We start from the raw sequence: 20,493 nt of genomic DNA, 5'->3' as shown, positions 1-20,493 counted from the left end.
ATTTCCCACCTGTATTAAACCTTCTAAAATGCATTACCTCACATCTGTCTGGATTAAACTCCATCTGCCATCTCTCCACCCAAGTCTCTAACCAATCTCTAATCCTGCTGTATCCTCTGACTGTCCTCATCGCTATCAACAATTCTACAACCTTTGTGTCGTTCGCAAACTTAATAATCAGACCAGTCACATTTACCTCCAAATCATTTGCATATATTACAAACAGCAAAGGTCCCAGCACTGATCCCTGTGGAACACCATTGGTCACAGCCTTCCATTCAGAAAAGCATCCTTCCAGTGCTACTCTGTCTTCTATGATCAAACCAATTGTGTATCCATCTTGCCAGCACACCTATAATCTTGTGTGATTTCACCTGCTGTACCAGTCTGCCCCGAGGGACCTTGTCAAAGGCCTTACTGTAGTCCATGTAGACAGCATCCACTGCCCTACCTTCACAAGTCACCTTTGTCACTTCCTCGGAAAACTCCATCAAGTTAGTGAGACATGACGTTCCCTTCACAAAACCATGCAGCCTCTAGCTAATATGTCTACTTGCTTCCAAATGGGAGTAAATCCCATCTCGAAGAATCCTTTCCAATAATTTCCCCACTGACGTACGGTTCACTGGCCTGTAATTTCCTGGATTATCCTTGCTACCCTTCTTAAACAATATTGGTACACCACCTTCTCTTTTACACCCCCCTCTGTCTGCCTGACAATTCTATATCCAAGCCTATCCCCCCAGCTATATTTCTGTGAAAGCAATAATATCATATTCCCATGTTAATCAGTGCTCTCAATTCATCAGCCTTACCCATAAGATTCCTTACATTAAAATAAATGCCATCCAGCCTTGCCATATTCCCTCGTGCCTTAACATGTTCCTCTTCGCTCTGCCTTCCAGACTGACTTGGTTTTTCTTCTATATTTTGCTGTGCATTACCTTTTACTGTACCTCTATTCTGTATCCCATCCCCTGCCAGATTAGTTTAAACCCTCCACAACCGCAAAACTCCCCACAAGGGTGTTGATCCCATTCCGGTTCAGGTGCAGCCCATCTAACTCGTACAGGTCCCACCTTCTGCAGAAATGGACTCAGTGATCCAGGAAACTAAAGCCCTCCCTCCCTCTTTTCAGCCACACATTCATCTACACTATACTCACTGGCATGTGGCACCAGGAGTTATACAGAGATTACAATCTTTGAAGTCCTGCTTTTCAGTCTGTTACCTAGCTCCCTAAGTTCTTGTTGTAGGACCTCAACCCCTCTTTCTACCTATGTCATTGGTACCAATGAGAACCATGATCTGACTCTTCACCCTCCCCTTCAGAATGCCCTGCACTCATTCAGTGACAATTTTGACCCAAGTAAGATGTCTTACAGCACCAGCTTAAAGTCCAACAGGTTTATTTCAAATCATAACCTTTCCGAGCACTCAGAAAGCTAGTGATTTGAAACAAACCTGTTGGACTTTAACCTGGTGTTGTAAGACTTCTTACTGTGCTCACCCCAGTCCAAAACCGGAATCTCCACATCAATCTTGACCCTGGCATAAGGGCGGCAAAACATCATCCTGGGGTCACATCTGTGGCCACAGAAACACCCGTCTTGCATCCCTCACTATTGAGTCTCCTGCCACTATTGCTGTTCCACTCTTCCTCCCCCCCCCCCCCCCCCCCCCCCCGCTGCTCCCTAACAGCTTGGCTCCCGAATATCTGGAGCCTGGATCGCTCTGCTCCACCCCCTGCTCCCTCACAGCTCAGCTCCTCCGTGTCTGCAGTTTGGATCTCCGCTGCTCCTTCACAGTTCAGCTTCCGAATGTCTGGAGTCTGGATCCCTTTGCTCCGCCCCGCGGCTCCCTCACAGCTCAGCTCCCGAATGTCTGGAGTCTGGATCGCTCTGTTCCGCCCCGCTACCCCCCTCACAGCTCAGCGCCTGAGTGTCTGGAGCGTGCTGATCCCTCACAGCTCAGCTCGCGAGTGTCTGGAGTCTGGATCGCGCTGCTCCCTCACAGCTCAGCTCCCGAATGTCTGGAGTCTGAATCGTGCTGGTCCCTCACAGCTCAGACCCCGAGTGTCTGGAGTCTGGATCGCGCTGCTCTCTCACAGTTCAGCTCCCGAGTGTCTGGGGTCTGGTTCGCGCTGCTCCCTCACAGCTCAGCTCCCGAATGTCTGGAGTCTGAATCGTGCTGGTCCCTCACAGCTCAGACCCCGAGTGCCTGGAGTCTGGATTGCTCTGCTCCACCCTGCTGCTCCTTCGCATCTCAACATCTTGGCTCCCTAGTGTCTAGAGTCTGGATTTAACTGCTCTGCCCGCAGCTCCCGAGTGTCTGGAGTCTGGAGTTCATTGCTCCATCCCTCTGCTCCCTCAAGTCACTTTTTGAGTGCCTGGAGTCTGGATCCGTCTATTCCCTCACAGGTCAGCTCCCAATTGTCTGGAGTCTAGATCAATCCGCTCCACCCCTCTGCTCCCTCACAGGTCAGCTCCCGAGTGTCTGGAGTTCGCTGCTCCACCCTGTTGCACCCTTACAAATCACTTCCCAAGTGCCTGGAGTCTGGATCCCTCTGCTCGACACCTCTGCTCCCTTATAGGTCACTTCCCGAGTGTCTGGGGTTCACTGCTCCATCCCTCTCCTCCCTCACAGCTCAGCTCCCGAGTGTCTGGAGTCTGGATCGCGTTGCTCCCTCACATAGAACACAACAGCGCAGTACAGTCCCTTCGGCCCTCGATGTTGCGCCGACCTGTGAAACCACTCTAAAGCCCATCTACACTATTCCCTTATCCAGATGTTTATCCAATGACCATTTTAAACGTGCTTCATGTTGACGAGTCCACTACTGTTCCACGCCCTTAGTACTCTCGAGTAAAGAACCTACCTCTGACACCTGTCCTATCTGCCCTCAATTTAAAGCTATGTCCCCTCGTGCTAGACATCACCATCTGAGGAAAAAGGCTCTCACTGTCCACCCTATCTAATCCTCTGATCATCTTGTAGGCCTCAATTAAGTCACCTCTTAACCTTCTTCTCTCTAACGAAAACAGCCTCAAGTCCCTCAGCCTTCCCTCATAAGATCTTCCCTCCATACCAGGCAACATCCTGGTAAATCTCCTCTGCACCCTTTCCAATGCTTCCACATCCTTCCTATAATGCGGTGACCAGAACTGCATGCAATACTCCAAATGCTGCCACACCAGAGTTTTGTACAGCTGCAACATAACCTCATGGTTCCGAAACTCAATCACTCTACCAATAAAAGCGAACACATTGTACGCCTTCTTAACAACTCTATCAATCTGGGTGGCAACTTTCAGGGATCTATGTACATGGACCCCGAGATATCTCTGTTCATCCACACTACCAAGAATCTAGCCCAGTACTGTCTTCCTGTTATTCCTCTAAAATGAATCACCTCACACTTTTCTGCATTAAACTCCATTTGCCAACTATCAGCCCAGCACTTCAGCTTATCTATGTCCCTCTGTAACTTGCAACATTTTTCCGCACTGTCCACAACACCGCCGACTTTAGTGGCATCTGCAAATTTACTCACCCATCCTTCTACGCCCTCCTCCAGGTCATTTATAAAAATGGCAAACAGCAGTGGCCCCAAAACAGATCCTTGTGGTACACCACTAGTAACTGGACTCCAGTCTGAACACTTCCCATCAACCACCACCCTTTGTCTTCTTCCAGCTAGCCAATTTCTGATCCAAACTGCTAAATCACCCTGAATACCATGCCTCCGTATTTTCTGCAATAGCCTACCATGGGGAACCTTAGCAAACGCTTTACTGAAATCCATATACACCACATCAACTGCTTTACCCTCGTCCACCTGTTTGGTCACCACCTCAAAGAACTCAATAAGGTTTGTGAGGCACGACCTACCCTTCACAAACCGTGTTGACTATCGCTAATCAAATTATTCCTTTCCAGATGATTAGAAATCCTATCTCTTATAAACTTTTCCAAGACTTTGCCCACAACAGAAGTAAGGCTCACTGGTCTATAGTTACCGGGGTTGTCTCTACTCCTCTTCTTGAACAAGGGGACAACATTTGCTATCCTCCAGTCTTCTGGCACTATTCCTGTAGACAATGATGACATAGGTGCGTGCAACAGGGCAAGGTTTACAATTGGGGGAAGGGTAAATACGATGTTGTCAGACAAGAATTGAAGTGCATAAGTTGGGAACATAGGCTGTCAGGGACGGACACAAGTGAAATGTGGAACTTGTTCAAGGAACAGGTACTACGTGTCCTTGATATGTATGTCTCTGTCAGGCAGGGAAGAGATGGTCGAGTGAGGGAACCATGGTTGACAAGAGAGGTTGAATGTTTGTTAAGAGGAAGAAGGAGACTTGTGTAAGGCTGAGGAAACAAGGTTCAGACAGGGCGCTAACCTGCACATCTTTGGACTGTGGGAGGAAACCGGAGCACCCGGAGGAAACCCACGCACACACGGGGAGGATGTGCAGACTCCGCACAGACAGTGACCCAAGCCGGAATCGAACCTGGGACCCTGGAACTGTGAAGCAATTGTGCTATCCACAATGCTACCGTGCTGCCACTCTCTGAAGATAGAAAAGGTAGACAGCAAGAGTATCCCTTCTCTACTGCAGCGAATTTCCACTTGCTCCAAATTACCAAATATACTGTGTATCATTCGGGTGATGTCTCTCTCTTAACTGTTCTTGTGCCTCTTGTAGCCACAATATAGAACATTACAGCGCAGTACAGGCCCTTCGGCTCTCGATGTTGCGCCGACCTGTGAAACCACAGAAAGCCCATCTACACTATTCCCTTATCGTCCTTATGTCTGACCAATTTGAATGCCCTTAGTGTTGGCGAGTCCACTACTGTTGCAGGCAGGGCATTCCACGGCCTCACTACTCTTTGCGTAAAGAACCTACCTCTGACATCTGTCCTATATCTATCTCCCCTCAATTTAAAGCTATGTCCCCTCATGCTAGACATCACCAGCTGAGGAAAAAGGCTCTCACTGTCCACCCAATCCAATCCTCTGATCATCTTGTATTCCTCAATTAAGTCACCACTTAACCTTCTTCGCTCTAACGAAAACAGCCTCAAATCCCTCAGCCTTTCCTCATAATGCGGCGACCAGAATTGTACGCAATACTCCAGATGCGGCCGCACCAGGCACCAGAGTTTTGTACAGCTGCAACATGACCTCATGGCTGAAACTCAATCCCTCTACCAATAAAAACTAACACACCGTACGCCTTCTTAACAACCCTCTCAAACTGGGTGGCAACTTTCAGGGATCTATGTACATGGACACCGAGATCTCTCTGCTCATCCACACTGCCAAGAATCTTATTTCTGGTCAATAGTAACCTCCCAGGACATTGATGGTGTGGAATTCAGCAGTGGTAGCGCCATTGAATGCCATGGGACAATGTTAGATTCTCTCTTATTGGAGATGGTCATTATCGGGCACTTGTGTGACACGAACTTGCCAATTATTCCAGGTCTTGCTGCATTTGGACATGAACTGCTTAAGTGCCTGAGGAGTCACCAATGGTGCTGAACATTGTGCAGTCATCAGCAAACGTCCCCACCTCTGATCCTGTAATGGAAGGTCATTAGAACCTGCATACTAACATCTTGTGACACAAGCACTGGAGCACCTAGATTTCTCTGCTACTCGCAAGGGACCCGGGTTCGATTCCCAGCTCGGGTCACTGTCCTGAATCTGCACCGTCTCCCGTGTCTGCGTGGATTTCCTCCGGGTGCTCCGGTTTTCACCCACAAGACCCGAAAGCCGTGCTTGTTGGGTGAATTGGACATTCTGAATTCACCCTCCGTGTACCCGAACAGGCGGCGGTGTGTGGTGACAAGGGGATTTGCATCGTAACTTAATTGCAGTGTTAACGTAAGCCTACTTGTGACACAAATAAAGATTATTATTATATATGTTTGCAGTAATTTAACATTTAAGCAATGTCTCTGCTTTTATATCCGTGCTGCCGAAGTGAGCAACTTCATATTTTCTCACATTGTATTCCACCTGCAAGATTTTTGTCCACTCGTTCAAGCTATCCATATTGGTTTGCAACCTCCTTATTTTCTTTTCACAGCATACATGCCGACCGTTTTTGTATCATCTGCAGATTTTGCTGTCACGTCTTCACTCCCCTCATCTCAGTAATGGATATAAATTATAAACAGTGGAGGCCACAGTACAGAACCTGCAGGACTCCACTCGTCACATTCTGTCAGTCAGAAAAGGACCCATTTATGCATATTCTGTTTTCTACCAAACAACCAATCTTCTATCATGTTACTCCCGACACTGAGCTTTTATTTTCTGCAATAACCTTGAAAGTGACACCTTATTAAATGTTTTCTGGAAATCTATGTACAGCACATCTACAGGCTCCCCTTGATCCATGTGACTTCAAAGATAGCCAATAAATTGGTTAAACATGATTTCCCTTTCACAAAACCATGCTGATGCTTCCTGATTACTATGAGTTTTTCTAAGTACCCAGCTATAACCTGTTTCATGATCAATTGTAACACCTACCCCACTACAAACTTCATGGTGACTGGCCTATTGTTTCCTGTGTTCTATCCCCCACCTTGAATATTTTCTATTGTCCAATCTGACGGGACCTTTCCAAAATTTAACAAATTTTGGGAAATGAACACCGGTGCCTCATTAGCTACCTCTTTTAAGAGCCTAAGATGAAGTCCATCAGGAACCAGATACTTTTTTCTCTGTACAGTTTCCCGAGTGATAGAAATGTCATCAAGTTCCCATCCACCTCCTGATTTACAGCTCTTACAGGAATATTTTTTGTATCCTCTATCGTGAAACAGAACATTTGTTCATTTAATCTGCCAATTCCCTATTATCTACTATTAACTCTCCATTCTCGCTCTCTGGAGGACCAACAGTTACTTACCATTTTTAAATATCTAGAATATCTTCCTATCCGTTTTTACATTTCTAACTAGCTTACACTCGTACTCTATTTTCTTTCTCCTAGACAGTCCTTCCCTGCTGTTCTTTACATTTTTTTAATATAAATTTAGGGTACCCAATTCTTTTTTTTTTTCCAAGTAAGGGGCAATTTAGTGTGGCCAATCCACCTACCCTGCTCATCTTGAGACCCATGATGAGACGGGGAGAATGTGCAAACTCCACACAGACAGTGACACGAGGCTGGGATCGAACCCTGATCCTCGGTGCCGTGAGGCAGCAGTGCTAACCACTGTGCCACCCTTGCTGTTCTTTATATTCTGGCCAATCATCTAACCTGTTATTGATCATTACACAACAATATGCTTTTTCTTGAAGTTTGATGTTTTCCCTGACTTTCTTTAACCATGTATGGTGGGTCCTCCCCCTCGAATTTTTATTTATAGTAGGAATTTACTTCTGAATATTCTGAAATATCACCTGAAATGCCTGTCACACTTTTCTGTTGATCTAACCTCTAGCATGGTATCCCAGATAACTCTGGGAAGTTTTTCTTGTGTTTAATGTCAGTAGGAGATACTCTGGAATGTTTCCTAACTTGCTGCTTGTCTTTGTTTCAACCAGAATCTTGTCTCTAGCTTGTAGTCCAAGTGGTACATCGTTTGTTTGCTCCTCAGCTGCTCCGAGCATCAAACCAGTGACAGTGCTGGAAACCGAAGATAAAGGAGCAAACCTGGTTCCAGGCAATCTCCTCCTGTGGGATACGAAAACCATGAAGCAGCAGGTAATATACCAGGATGATCCACTCTGGAGAAATGGAATGCTGTGGGTTATGGTACTAGCCTTAGCAGTTTAACTTTTGTGAGCCACAAAGGATGGCTCAAGAAGGCCAAGCATCACTTTGCTTAGGGGGAGTACGGATGGGCAATAAATGTGCCCTTCCTGACAATGTTCTCATCTCGAGGATGAAGTTGCATGAAAGGTTAGATAAGGATTGCCTGGGACTGTTCAGAGAGGAATCGTGTACACTGAAGAGAAGCCAAGGGGATCTCAGTGGTCAAATGTTATTACCGGACACTTCTTTCTTTCAGATACTTTGACAAATGGTCATCTGGACTTGAAACGTTAGCTCTATTCTCTCACTACAGATGCTGCCAGACCTGCTGAGATTTTTCAGCATTTTCTTTTTGGCTTCTTTCTTTCTTTCCTCCCGCCCCCAGCACACCTTAGTCCTGGTCCTGATTGTCTTTGCTACTTTGAAACACCTGAATGGGTCCACCTGAATGAAACACGTCCAAGTTTTTATGTCGCTCATGACAAAATGTTACATCCACTGATGAACCACAGCTAGGGAGGGGACCTGTGGTGGAGGATCAGGAAAAACAAAGAAAAACGTAAATGCTGTGTTGCCACCCGGCAATATCAAGCTGTAAAGTATATAGCCAAAGAATAACAGTGTTTCATGCATAAATCTTTGCATTGATACACGGCGAAGCCAACCTCGTAAATCTCAGGAGGAGGTCGCCCTCCCAACCGTCGTTGCGACGGTGAAAGTGTCATATATATCATCAAAACCTCACTTGCACCGCCCGGGAGGAGGTCTGGTTCCCATCAAACAACCCGTTGATGGAACAATCATGTAACAGCCAAAGCTGGAAAATGTCAATAAAACTAGGCTCACTCAATTGTCATCAGAAATTTGTAGTAACTCTTGCGTCTACTGTAAGCCGGAAGATTCTTTGGGCGAAGGATTGGAATCACTGGATGTTCAGGTAGTTGAATAAAATATTGTTATGCTCCAGCCACTCCCCTCTTGCCCCCATAATAAAGCTGAAGTGTCTCATTTCAGACCCGCCAGTCAATTCCTAAATTTCCAGATCCAGATGTTCAAAGTTACGTCTCCTTCCATCCCATGCCATCTCAAGTCCCCTGTTATTATCCTCATACCGGATCGTGACTTCCACAACAGCAATTTTAATTTTCTTTTTGAAATATAATATCCATCTAGAAGATGGATCTATCATTGTCCATAAGTCTTCGTTCTAAATATGAGGTCCACCCATACTTAGCGACGTACTATATTGTCAAAGTTGTTCAAGGACTTTATTGTGGCGCTTGATTCTCACATTTTTGAAAAAAGGGCACCAGCCGGAGATGTGTGCGAGGGTTTCTTTGGACGTGTCACATCTCCTACATGTCTTGATTATATTGAGGCGGCCCTGACATACAGGTTATAAATTATTTCTGAGTAGGAGGTTATTAATAAGACCAGATTTGAGTTGGTATACTGGTTTAATCCATGTACTGGAAATCTTGTCATTCTTGTAATAAGCTATTCCTGCCCCTTGACATATTTATTGACTCCGTTTGTTGAATTCCTATTTCCTCCACATAACAACTTATCGAGGTCGTTTTCTGGGCTCTTCCCCCTCTGGGGTGTATTCCATGCAGAAAGGAAGGAAATCGTCAATCTCTTCCAAGATCTTAAGCTTTCATAGTTCCTCGATTGTCCTGGTGTTATCCTCACCCCAATACTTAAGGTATCTTCAGATCGATATAATGTCACAAACTTGCAGATAATTGCATCTGGAATCTATTGGTTGTCCAAAAGCATTTTCTGTTTGTACGCAAAATGGAAGCCTTTGTTTTATTTGTATTAATCGTTAGCCCAGTGTTGGTACAAAAAGACTGGAGGATCTTCAAATTCCGATCCATTCCCGTATGGGAGTTGCTCAACAAACCAAGATCGTCAGCAAAGGCCAATTCAGAACAGCAGATCTCATTAACTCCCAGGGGTGTAAAAATTCTTGATTTGGCCTCTTTTAGAAAACACATAAGAGGATCCAAAGCAATATTAAATAACAAAGGTGGGAGTGGGTCACCTTGTTTAATACCCCTTTCAATTTTAATTTCTTTAGTCTTGGTATTGTCTCCCTCGACCGTTGTAGAATTACTATTGTACAAATCAGCGACCAACGCAATGAAGTCTTCGGGAACACACATTCTATGGACTGCTTTTATGAGATGTTTATGACCAATGGAGTCGAAAGCTTTCGCCAAATCCACAAAAACAATTGCCAAGTCCTTTTTGCATTTGCCTTCCTTGATAATTTGAAGAACTGCAATATACTCATTCATCCAGGCGTGGTGGCCATGAAGCCTTTTTGTCTTGGATTGATCTCAACAATGTCACTCAATCTCTTTGCCATGATTTTTGTAAATAGGTAGAGTAACATAAGACCATAAGACATAGGAGCAGAATTAGGCCACTTGGCCCATCGAGTCTGCTCCGCCATTCAATCATGGCTGATATTTTCTTATCCCCATTCTCCTGCCTTCTCCCCATAACGCCTGATCCCTTTAGGGCCGATGTTAATGGTGCGCCAATTATCAATGTCTTTCAGGTGATCCTGGTCTTCACATTTCGGAATAAACACCATACGATTTCTCTTGAGAGAATCTGGAATTGTTATTGATTGGGCTAAACAGCTGGCTTGTAATGCAAAACAAGGCCAGCAGCATGGGTTCAATTCCCGTACCAGGCTCCCCGAACCGGCGCCGGAATGTGGCGACTTTTCACAGTAACTTCATTGAAGCCTACTTGTGACAATTAGTTATTATTATATCATTAGGTAAAAGAGGCGAGGAATTCTTGTGTTACCCTTGCTGAAAATATCTCGGATGTCTTTTACTGTTATTCCATCCGGTCCAGGTACACTTCCTTCATTGGTATCCATGAGTGCCTGGTTAACCTCATTTACCTCGATTGGAGTCATGAGGTTTCCTTCATCTTTACGGCCTTTATAGCTGCAAATTTACTCAGATTTGCCTTATTATTGGGCAAGGGCAGTTTTGTGCAGAAACAAATTTCAGGTTCCTCTTTGTTAAGGGGACACTTACCTTGAGAGGGTGCCGCTGTATTCTGGCATGCAAATTGTCATCTGTTATTTTTATAGAGCAATTGAGTATCTTTGAAAACCGCTTTCTGCTTGGCCCATCTTTTACGTGCACCGGAATTAACCGTGCAGGTGTCTTTCTTGATCCTTGCTATCTGATTTTGAGGCGGTCCTTTGGCTTTGCTGGGGGATCTGGTCTTCTCCATCAGTAATTTGATGATGCCCTCCATTAATCCAGTCCCCAGAGATTGACAATCGGGATCGTCCTTCGCTGCCAAGAGATCTTTAACTTGTTTACGCTGATAATCAATCAACGTCTCGATGTTTTGGGACAGAAGCCGGCAGTCTTATCACTCTACTTGGCTGCGTGGTTGGTTCTCTGAGATTGATGTCTTAGTCTCCGATTCGGGGTCCAGGGTTCTTCCGCATGGTGATTGGGTGTTTTTGTCTGAGCCACAGTTTGGGTCTTCTGCAATATTCTACGTTTATCTGAAATTTGTTTTGCGGATTTGGGCTTCATTACCTCGGCTATCTTTTTAATTGATAAACCGATGGCCTTCAAATTGAATTATATGTGTCCTCAGGAGTGCAACTTCCTCATTTGGTCCATATATGGACTTCGATGTTGTGGCCATTTCGGAGACATGGATAGAGCAGGGACAGGAATGGATGTTGCAGGTTCCGGGGTTTAGGTGTTTTAGTAAGCTCAGAGAAGGAGGCAAAAGAGGGGGAGGTGTGGCGCTGCTAGTCAAGAGCAGTATTACAGTGGCGGAGAGGATGCTAGATGGGGACTCATCTTCCGAGGTAGTATGGGCTGAGGTTAGAACCATGAAAGGAGAGGTCACCCTGTTGGGAGTCTTCTATAGGCCTCCAAATAGTTCTAGGGATGTAGAGGAAAGGATGGCGAGGATGATCCTGGATAAGAGCGAAAGTAACAGGGTAGTTATGGGAGACTAACTTTCCAAATATTGACTGGAAAAGATATAGTTCGAGTAAATTAGATGGGTCGTTTTTTGTACAGTGTGCGCAGGAGGGTTTCCTGACACAATATGTTGACAGGCCAACAAGAGGCGAGGCCACGTTGGATTTGGTTTTGGGTAATGAACCAGGCCAGGTGTTGGATTTGGAGGTAGGAGAGCACTTTGGGGTTAGTGACCACAATTCGGTGACGTTTACGTTAATGATGGAAAGGGATAAGTATACACCGCAGGGCAAGAGTTATAGCTGGGGGATGGGAAATTTTGATGCCATTAGACGTGACTTGGGGGGGATAAGGTGGAGAAGTAGGCTGCAAGTGTTGGGCACACTGGATAAGTGGAGCTTGTTCAAGGATCAGCTACTGCGTGTTCTTGATAAGTATGTACTGGTCAGGCAGGGAGGAAGGCGTAGAGCGAGGGAACCGTGGTTTACCAAGGAAGTGGAATCTCTTGTTAAGAGGAAGAAGGAGGCCTATGTGAAAATGAGGTGTGAAGTTTCAGTTGGGGCGATGGATAGTTACAAGGTAGCGAGGAAGGATCTAAAGAGAGAGCTAAGACGAGCAAGGAGGGGACATGAGAAGTATTTGGCAGTTATGACTAGGGAAAGAGTAGGACCAGTGAAGGACAGGGATGGGAAGTTGTGTGTGAAGTCTGAAGAGATAGGCGAGATACTAATATTTTTTGTCAGTATTCACTCAGGAAAAAGATAATGTTGTGGAGGAGAATGCTGAGACCCAGGCTAATAGAATAGATGGCATTGAGGTACGTAGGGAAGAGGTGTTGGCAATTCTGGACAGGCTGAAAATAGATAAGTCCCCGGGTCCTGATGGGATTTATCCTAGGATTCTCTGGGAGGCCAGGGAAGAGATTGCTGGACCTTTGGCTTTGATTTTTATGTCATCATTGGCTACAGGAATAGTGCCAGAGGACTGGAGGATAGCAAATGTGGTCCCTTTGTTCAAAAAGGGGAGCAGAGACAACCCCGGCAACTATAGACCGGTGAGCCTCACGTCTGTAGTGGGTAAAGTCTTGGAGGGGATTATAAGAGACAAGATTTATAATCATCTACATAGGAATAATATGATCGGGGATAGTCAGCATGGCTTTGTGAAGGGTAGGTCATGCCTCACAAACCTTATTGAGTTCTTTGAGAAGGTGACTGAACAGGTAAACGAGGGTAGAGCAGTTGATGTGGTGTATATGGATTTCAGCAAAGCGTTTGATAAGGTTCCCCAAGGTAGGCTATTGCAGAAAATACGGAGGCTGGGGATTGAGGGTGATTTAGAGATGTGGATCAGAAATTGGCAAGCTGAAAGAAGACAGAGGGTGGTGGTTGATGGGAAATTTTCAGAATGGAGTTCAGTTACAAGTGGAGTACCACAAGGATCTGTTCTGGGGCCGTTGCTGTTTGTCATTTTTATCAATGACCTAGAGGAAGGCGCAGAAGGGTGGGTGAGTAAATTTGCAGACGATACTAAAGTCGGTGGTATTGTCGATAGTGTGGAAGGATGTAGCAGGTTACAGAGGGATATAGATAAGCTGCAGAGCTGGGCTGAGAGGTGGCAAATGGAGTTTAATGTAGAGAAGTGTGAGGTGATTCACTTTGGAAGGAATAACAGGAATGTGGAATATTTGGCTAATGGTAAAGTCCTTGGAAGTGTGGATGAGCAGAGGGATCTAGGTGTCCATGTACATAGATCCCTGAAAGTTGCCACCCAGGTTGATAGGGTTGTGAAGAAGGCCTATGGAGTGTTGGCCTTTATTGGTAGAGGGATTGAGTTCCGGAGTCAGGAGGTCATGTTGCAGCTGTACAGAACTCTGGTACGGCCGCATTTGGAGTATTGCGTACAGTTCTGGTCACCGCATTATAGGAAGGACGTGGAGGCTTTGGAGCGGGTGCAGAGGAGATTTACCAGGATGTTGCCTGGTATGGAGGGAAAATCTTATGAGGAAAGGTTGATGGACTTGAGGTTGTTTTCGTTGGAGAGAAGAAGGTTAAGAGGAGACTTAATAGAGGCGTACAAAATGATCAGGGGGTTGGATAGGATGGACAGTGAGAGCCTTCTCCCGCGGATGGAAATGGCTGGCACGAGGGGACATAGCTTTAAACTGAGGGGTAATAGATATAGGACAGAGGTCAGAGGTAGGTTCTTTACGCAAAGAGTAGTGAGGCCGTGGAATGCCCTACCTGCTACAGTAGTGAACTCGCCAACATTGAGGGCATTTAAAAGTTTATTGGATAAACATATGGATGATAATGGCATAGTGTAGGTTAGATGGCTTTTGTTTCGGTGCAACATCGTGGGCCGAAGGGCCTGTACTGCGCTGTATCGTTCTATGTTCTATATATAATCTCTCCTCCCCAATCTTGAAAATGAAAATCACTTACTTGTCACACGTGGGCTTCAAATGAAGTTACTGTGAAAACCCCTAGTCGCCACATTCCGGCGCCTGTTCGGGGAGGCTGGTACGGGAATTGAACCGTGCTGCTGGCCTGCCTTGGTCTGCTTTCAAAGCCAGCGATTTAGCCCTGTGCTAAACAGTCTTGCCTGCACATTGAGAGCCTCAAGGTGTATCTTATTTTACTCTTTCTCATGCTCATGGGTCTCGTTTGCCGTGTCCGATTTTACTGGTAAAAACTGCAGCCAAAGGTTCCTATCTGAACGGATTGCCTCGTGCCCTTGCATTTTGTGTAATGCAGGCGATGGCATGATATTCCCCTGCCTTACCACGCTGCGAGCATTTGAACCTGATGCCCCTTGGTCATGTGGGTGATAAATAGTCCAAGTGTGGGGAGGAGGGTATTATAACAGGCAAAATAACCCATCAATGGGATAATAGATGATAACTTCATTAGCTGAGGTCTGGTCCAGGCTGGGTTGAATTACAACTCCCTTGATAAAAGCCGTCGCTCATGTTTCCTATCCCAGTGTGGATTCCATTTCACTGCTTATGTTTTCAATTCCCGTATTCCTTTTATGAAATTGGTTATTATAGAAGGTCTGAGTGGTCAAATGAAGTTCTTGCACCGTTGGGTTGACAATATTGAATTCTTTACCCATCAGTCTGGCCTCAATAAAACTCGAGATGGATTTGTAGGTATAGTATTATTTATTTTTAACCAACTTGCAAGGCTGACTTGCTCCACAGAGATTCAGAACACACAAGCAGTCTCCTGGAGCTCCAGAACCGAGTGCTATCGGAGACAAAGAAATCTTTACAAATCTCATTCAAATGGCATCAAGTTTCACATACAAGATTCCCATAGGTCATCCTATACACCTCCTGACCTGGCCATATATCCTGATGGCTCACTTCGCATTCCTTAACCCTGGGCCTCTTGTTACCCAGCATCCATTTCCCCATCCTTGCCATGCTTTCTGAATCCCTTTGTCCTTTGTTTGTGAACTCACTACTATCAGACTAGCTCACACCTACATTATTGTAACTAATAATTGAACTAACTATTTTATATCACATTCGTTTGTTCAATTCCTCAGGGTGGGCCGTTTTCGTGGGTTCTTCTATAACCATCGTAAGGTCATCATCTATTGGTGTTGCCGTTCCATCCGGTTTTGCTCCAAGACCTGGGTCCCAATAGGGAAGGTAGAAATGTATTTTTCTCCAGTCCCCCTCTCTGTGTTGAGAAGGAGACTGACCCGGTGGCATTGGGGCAAGAGCATGGGCAGCATCGACATTTTGCACAGTGCATTGCTGCATACGGGGCTGTGGGGAGGTTATTTCTCTGCGACGTATCCCAACCGGTCTCATCCGTTGGAAATGGACACTCCACCTTTTTAAACAAGGGAGATATTAACAGACCACGGCCGTCTTGTGCTTTTTGTGGGTCGTTGAGTTGCTCAAAATGAGCGTACCAGCGGGGCCCAGGGAGGCAAGGCCAGCAGTGTCGATATCAAGCACATTAAAATTCCACACTGGAAACTATCCAAACTGGACTTTCTGGGAGATCACACCAAGAGTCATAGTTATTCCTGCCATGGTGCGTTTATTCTCACCTTACTGTTAAGTATTTCAAAAACTATGTGTGGACACTCCAACCTCCGACTGCCATTCTCCTCCCTGTCCCCAAAATAAGTGTACTTTGTTGGCAGTTGTGTTTGAATATATTTTCATGATCTGGGCAGACACTCTAATTAGCCTGGGGTATGAGCTGTGCTGGGAGGGAAATCTAACACAGCGAGCTTGCTGACTGATAGAAGTGGCTGGAAGTTGTCGTTTTTGCAGCTTCATATCGAGTCCAGTAAGATGGCTTGTTTTTCTGCAGCACCAGTTTTCTCTGGACCCGGAGCCCATTGCTATTAATTGTACGGCTTTCAACCATAATGGAAATCTACTGGTGACTGGAGCTGCTGACGGGATCATCCGACTCTTCGGTAAGATGAATATTTTCTTTCTATCAGACTTTGAAACCGCACTTCAGGTTTACTCCCCAAGTCCCAGAGACGAATCTGACTTCTCTCTCTCTTCCTTCCACAAACTCTGAAGAGTCTGTGTGTGTTTTAATTGATGTGTTTCAGACATGCAGCGATACGATTGTGCCATGAGCTGGCATGCACATTCTGGGGAGGTTTATTCAGTGGAGTTCAGCTATGATGAAAACTCGGTTTACAGTATTGGTGGAGATGGAAAGGTAATGGGACAACTGCCAAACAGGGAAACGTGGGTGGGGGACCTGTCTGCCTTTGTGCGTGCTTGTCTGTGTGCATCCGCGCCTGTCTGCGTACGCCCACGCCTGTCTGTATTCGTCCGCGCCTGCCAGCCGGCCCGCCTGCATGGTGCCGGTCTGCCCATACGCGCACCTGTCTGCTGACCGGCCTGGTTGCATGGCCCAAGCCTGCCAGCACGATTCGGGCTGACTGCCTGCCTGCACGCGAGCGTCGGGCCGCCTGCCTACCTGCACGTGAGCGTCGGGCCACCAGACTGCCTGCACGCGAGCGTCGGGCCACCTGACTGCTTGCACGCGAGCGTCGGGCCACCTGACTGCCTGCACGCGAGCGTCGGGCCACCTGACTGCCTGCAGGCGAGGGTCGGGCAACCTGCCTGCCTGCACGCGAGCGTCAGGCCGCCTGCCTGCCTGCACGTGAGCGTCGGGCTGCCTGCACGCGAGCGTCGGGCCGCCTGCCAGCCTGCACGCGAGCGTCGGGCTGCCTGCACGCGAGCGTCGGGCCGCCTGCACGCGAGCGTCGGGCCGCCTGCCTATCTGCACGCGAGCGTCGGGCCGCCTGCCTATCTGCACGCGAGCGTCGGGCCGCCTGCCTGCACGCGAGCGCCGGGCCGCCTGTCTGCACGCGAGCGTCGGGCCGCCTGCCTGCCTGCACGCGAGCGTCGGGCCGCCTGCCTGCCTGCACGCGAGCGTCGGGCCGCCTGCCTGCCTGCACGCGAGCGTCGGGCCGCCTGCCTGCCTGCACGCGAGCGTCGGGCCGCCTGCCTGCCTGCACGCGAGCGTCGGGCTGCCTGCACGCGAGCGTCGGGCTGCCTGCACGAGAGCGTCGGGCTGCCTGCACGCGAGCGTCGGGCTGCCTGCACGCGAGCGTCGGGCTGCCTGCACGCGAGCGTCGGGCCGCCTGAACGCGAGCGTCGGGCCGCCTGAACGCGAGCGTCGGGCCGCCTGAACGCGAGAGTCGGGCCGCCTGAACGCGAGAGTCGGGCCGCCTGAACGCGAGAGTCGGGCCGCCTGAACGCGAGAGTCGGGCCGCCTGAACGCGAGAGTCGGGCCGCCTGAACGCGAGCGTCGGGCTACCTGCACGCCTGCCTGCCTGCACGCGAGCGTCGGGGCCGCCTGCCGGCCTGCACGCGAGCGTCGGGCCACCTGACTGCCTGCAGGCGAGCGTCGGGCAGCCTGCCTGCCTGCACGCGAGTGTCGGGCCGCCTGCCGGCCTGCACGCGTGCGCCGGGCCGCCTGCCTGCCCGCCCGCCTGCCCGCGAGCGTCGTGCCGCCCGCCTGCCTGCACTCGAGCGTCGGGCCGCCTGCCGGCCTGCACCCGAGCGTCGGGGCCGCCTGCCTGCCTTCACCCGAGTGTCGGGGCCGCCTGCCGGCCTGCACGCGAGCGTCGGGGCCGCCTACCTGCCTTCACCCGAGCGTCGGGGCCGCCTGCCGGCCTGCACGCGAGCGTCGGGGCCGCCTGCCGGCCTGCACGCGAGCGTCGGGGCCGCCTGCCGGCCTGCACGCGAGCGTCGGGGCCGCCTGCCGGCCTGCACGCGAGCGTCGGGGCCGCCTGCCGGCCTGCACGCGAGCGTCGGGGCCGCCTACCTGCCTTCACCCGAGCGTCGGGGCCGCCTGCCGGCCTTCACCCGAGCGTCGGGGCCGCCTGCCGGCCTGCACGCGAGCGTCGGGGCCGCCTGCCGGCCTGCACGCGAGCGTCGGGGCCGCCTGCCGGCCTGCACGCGAGCGTCGGGGCCGCCTGCCGGCCTGCACGCGAGCGTCGGGGCCGCCTGCCGGCCTGCACGCGAGCGTCGGGGCCGCCTGCCGGCCTTCACGCGAGCTTCGGGGCCGCCTGCCTGCCTTCACGCGAGCGTCGGGGCCGCCTGCCGGCCTGCACGCGAGCGTCGGGGCCGCCTGCCGGCCTGCACGCGAGCGTCGGGGCCGCCTGCCGGCCTGCACGCGAGCGTCGGGGCCGCCTGCCGGCCTGCACGCGAGCGTCGGGGCCGCCTGCCGGCCTGCACGCGAGCGTCGGGGCCGCCTGCCGGCCTGCACGCGAGCGTCGGGGCCGCCTGCCGGCCTGCACGCGAGCGTCGGGGCCGCCTGCCGGCCTGCACGCGAGCGTCGGGGCCGCCTGCCGGCCTTCACGCGAGCTTCGGGCCGCCTGCCTGCCTTCACGCGAGCGTCGGGGCCGCCTGCCTGCCTTCACGCGAGCGTCAGGCCGCCTGCCGGCCTGCACGCGAGCGTCGGGGCCGCCTGCCGGCCTGCACGCGAGCGTCGGGGCCGCCTGCCTACCTTCACGCGAGCTTCGGGCCGCCTGCCTGCCTTCACGCGAGCTTCGGGCCGCCTGCCTGCCTTCACGCGAGCGTCGGGGCCGCCTGCCTGCCTTCACGCCAGCGTCGGGGCCGCCTGCCTGCCTTCACGCCAGCGTCGGGGCCGCCTGCCTGCCTGCACGCGAGCTTCGGGCCGCCTGCCTACCTGCCTGCACGCGAGCGTCGGGTCGCCTGCCTGCCTGCACGCGAGCGTCGGGCTGCCTGCACGCGAGCGTCGGGTCGCTTGCACGCCCGCCTGACTGCCTGCACGCGAGCGTCGGGCCGCTTGCACGCCGGGCTGCCTGCCTGCACGCGAGCGTCGGGCCACCTGCCGGCCTGCACGCGAGCGTCGGGGCCATCTGCCGGCCTGCACGCGAGCGGCGGGGCCACCTGCCGGCCTGCACGCGAGCGTCGGGCCGCCTGCACGGGAGCGTCGTGGCCGCCTGCCTGCCTGCACGCGAGCTTCGGGCTGCCTGCACGCGTGCGTCGGGCCGCCTGCCTGCCTGCACGCGAGCGCCGGGCTGCCTGCCCGCGAGCGTCGTGCCGCCCGCCTGCCTGCACGCGAGCGTCGGGCCGCCTGCCGGCCTGCACGCGTCGTGCCGCCTGCCTGCCTGCACGCGAGCGTCGGGGCCGCCTGCCGGCCAGCACGCGAGCGTCGGGGCCACCTGCCGGCCTTCACGCGAGCGTCGGGGCCGCCTGCCGGCCTGCACGCGAGCGTCGGGGCCACCTGCCGGCCTGCACGCGAGCGTCGGGGCCGCCTGCCGGCCTGCACGCGAGCGTCGGGGCCGCCTGCCGGCCTGCACGCGAGCGTCGGGGCCGCCTGCCGGCCTGCACGCGAGCGTCGGGGCCGCCTGCCGGCCTGCACGCGAGCATCGGGGCCGCCTGCCCGTCTTCACGCGAGCGTCGGGCCGCCTGCCTGCACGTGAGCTTCGGGCCGCCTGCCTGCCTTCACGCGAGCGTCGGGGCTGCCTGCCTGCACGCGAGCGTCGGGGCCGCCTGCACGCGAGCTTCGGGCCGCCTGCCTACCTGCCTGCACGCGAGCGTCGGGCCACCTGCCTGCCTGCACGCGAGCGTCGGGCCGCCTGCCTGCCTGCACGCGAGCGTCGGGCTGCCTGCACGCCCGCCTGACTGCCTGCACGCGAGCGTCGGGCCGCTTGCACGCCGGGCTGCCTGCCTGCACGCGAGCGTCGGGCTGCCTGCACGCGAGCGTCGGGCCACCTGCCGGCCTGCACGCGAGCGTCGGGGCCATCTGCCGGCCTGCACGCGAGCGTCGGGGCCACCTGCCGGCCTGCACGCGAGCGTCGGGCTGCCTGCCTGCCTGCACGCGTGCGTCGGGCCGCCTGCACGGGAGCGTCGGGGCCGCCTGCCTGCACGCGAGCGCCGGGCCGTCTGCCCGCGAGCGTCGGGGCCGCCTGCCGGACTGCACGCGAGCGTCGGGGCCGCCTGCCGGCCTGCACGCGAGCGTCGGGGCCGCCTGCCCGTCTGCACGCGAGCGTCGGGGCCGCCTGCAGGCGAGCATCGGGGCCGCCTGCCCGTCTTCACGCGAGCGTCGGGCCGCCTGCCTGCACGTGAGCTTCGGGCTGCCTGCCTGCCTTCACGCGAGCGTCGGGGCCGCCTGCCTGCACGCGAGCGTCGGGTCGCCTGCCTGCCCGCCCGCGAGCGCCGGGCCGCCTGCCTGCCTGCCCGCGAGCGTCGTC

The 20,493-nt window shown here is 51.9% G+C and overlaps 1 protein-coding gene across 1 annotated transcript in view; it reads left to right on the top strand.

Moving 5' to 3' along the window:
- The window catches only part of wdr91 (WD repeat domain 91), a 160,187-nt gene that overhangs the window by 92,079 nt on the left and 47,615 nt on the right, over nt 1-20,493 (top strand). Inside the window, exons 12-14 of the mRNA XM_072484210.1 lie at nt 7,576-7,735; nt 16,110-16,218; nt 16,363-16,475. Of these exons, the coding sequence (XP_072340311.1) occupies nt 7,576-7,735; nt 16,110-16,218; nt 16,363-16,475 (382 nt within the window). The remainder of the gene's footprint in view (nt 1-7,575; nt 7,736-16,109; nt 16,219-16,362; nt 16,476-20,493) is intronic.

The sequence above is a fragment of the Scyliorhinus torazame genome, chromosome 19 (assembly GCF_047496885.1).
Source record: "Scyliorhinus torazame isolate Kashiwa2021f chromosome 19, sScyTor2.1, whole genome shotgun sequence".
Classification (NCBI taxonomy): domain Eukaryota; kingdom Metazoa; phylum Chordata; class Chondrichthyes; order Carcharhiniformes; family Scyliorhinidae; genus Scyliorhinus; species Scyliorhinus torazame.
This window is presented reverse-complemented; position numbering and strand designations above follow the sequence as displayed.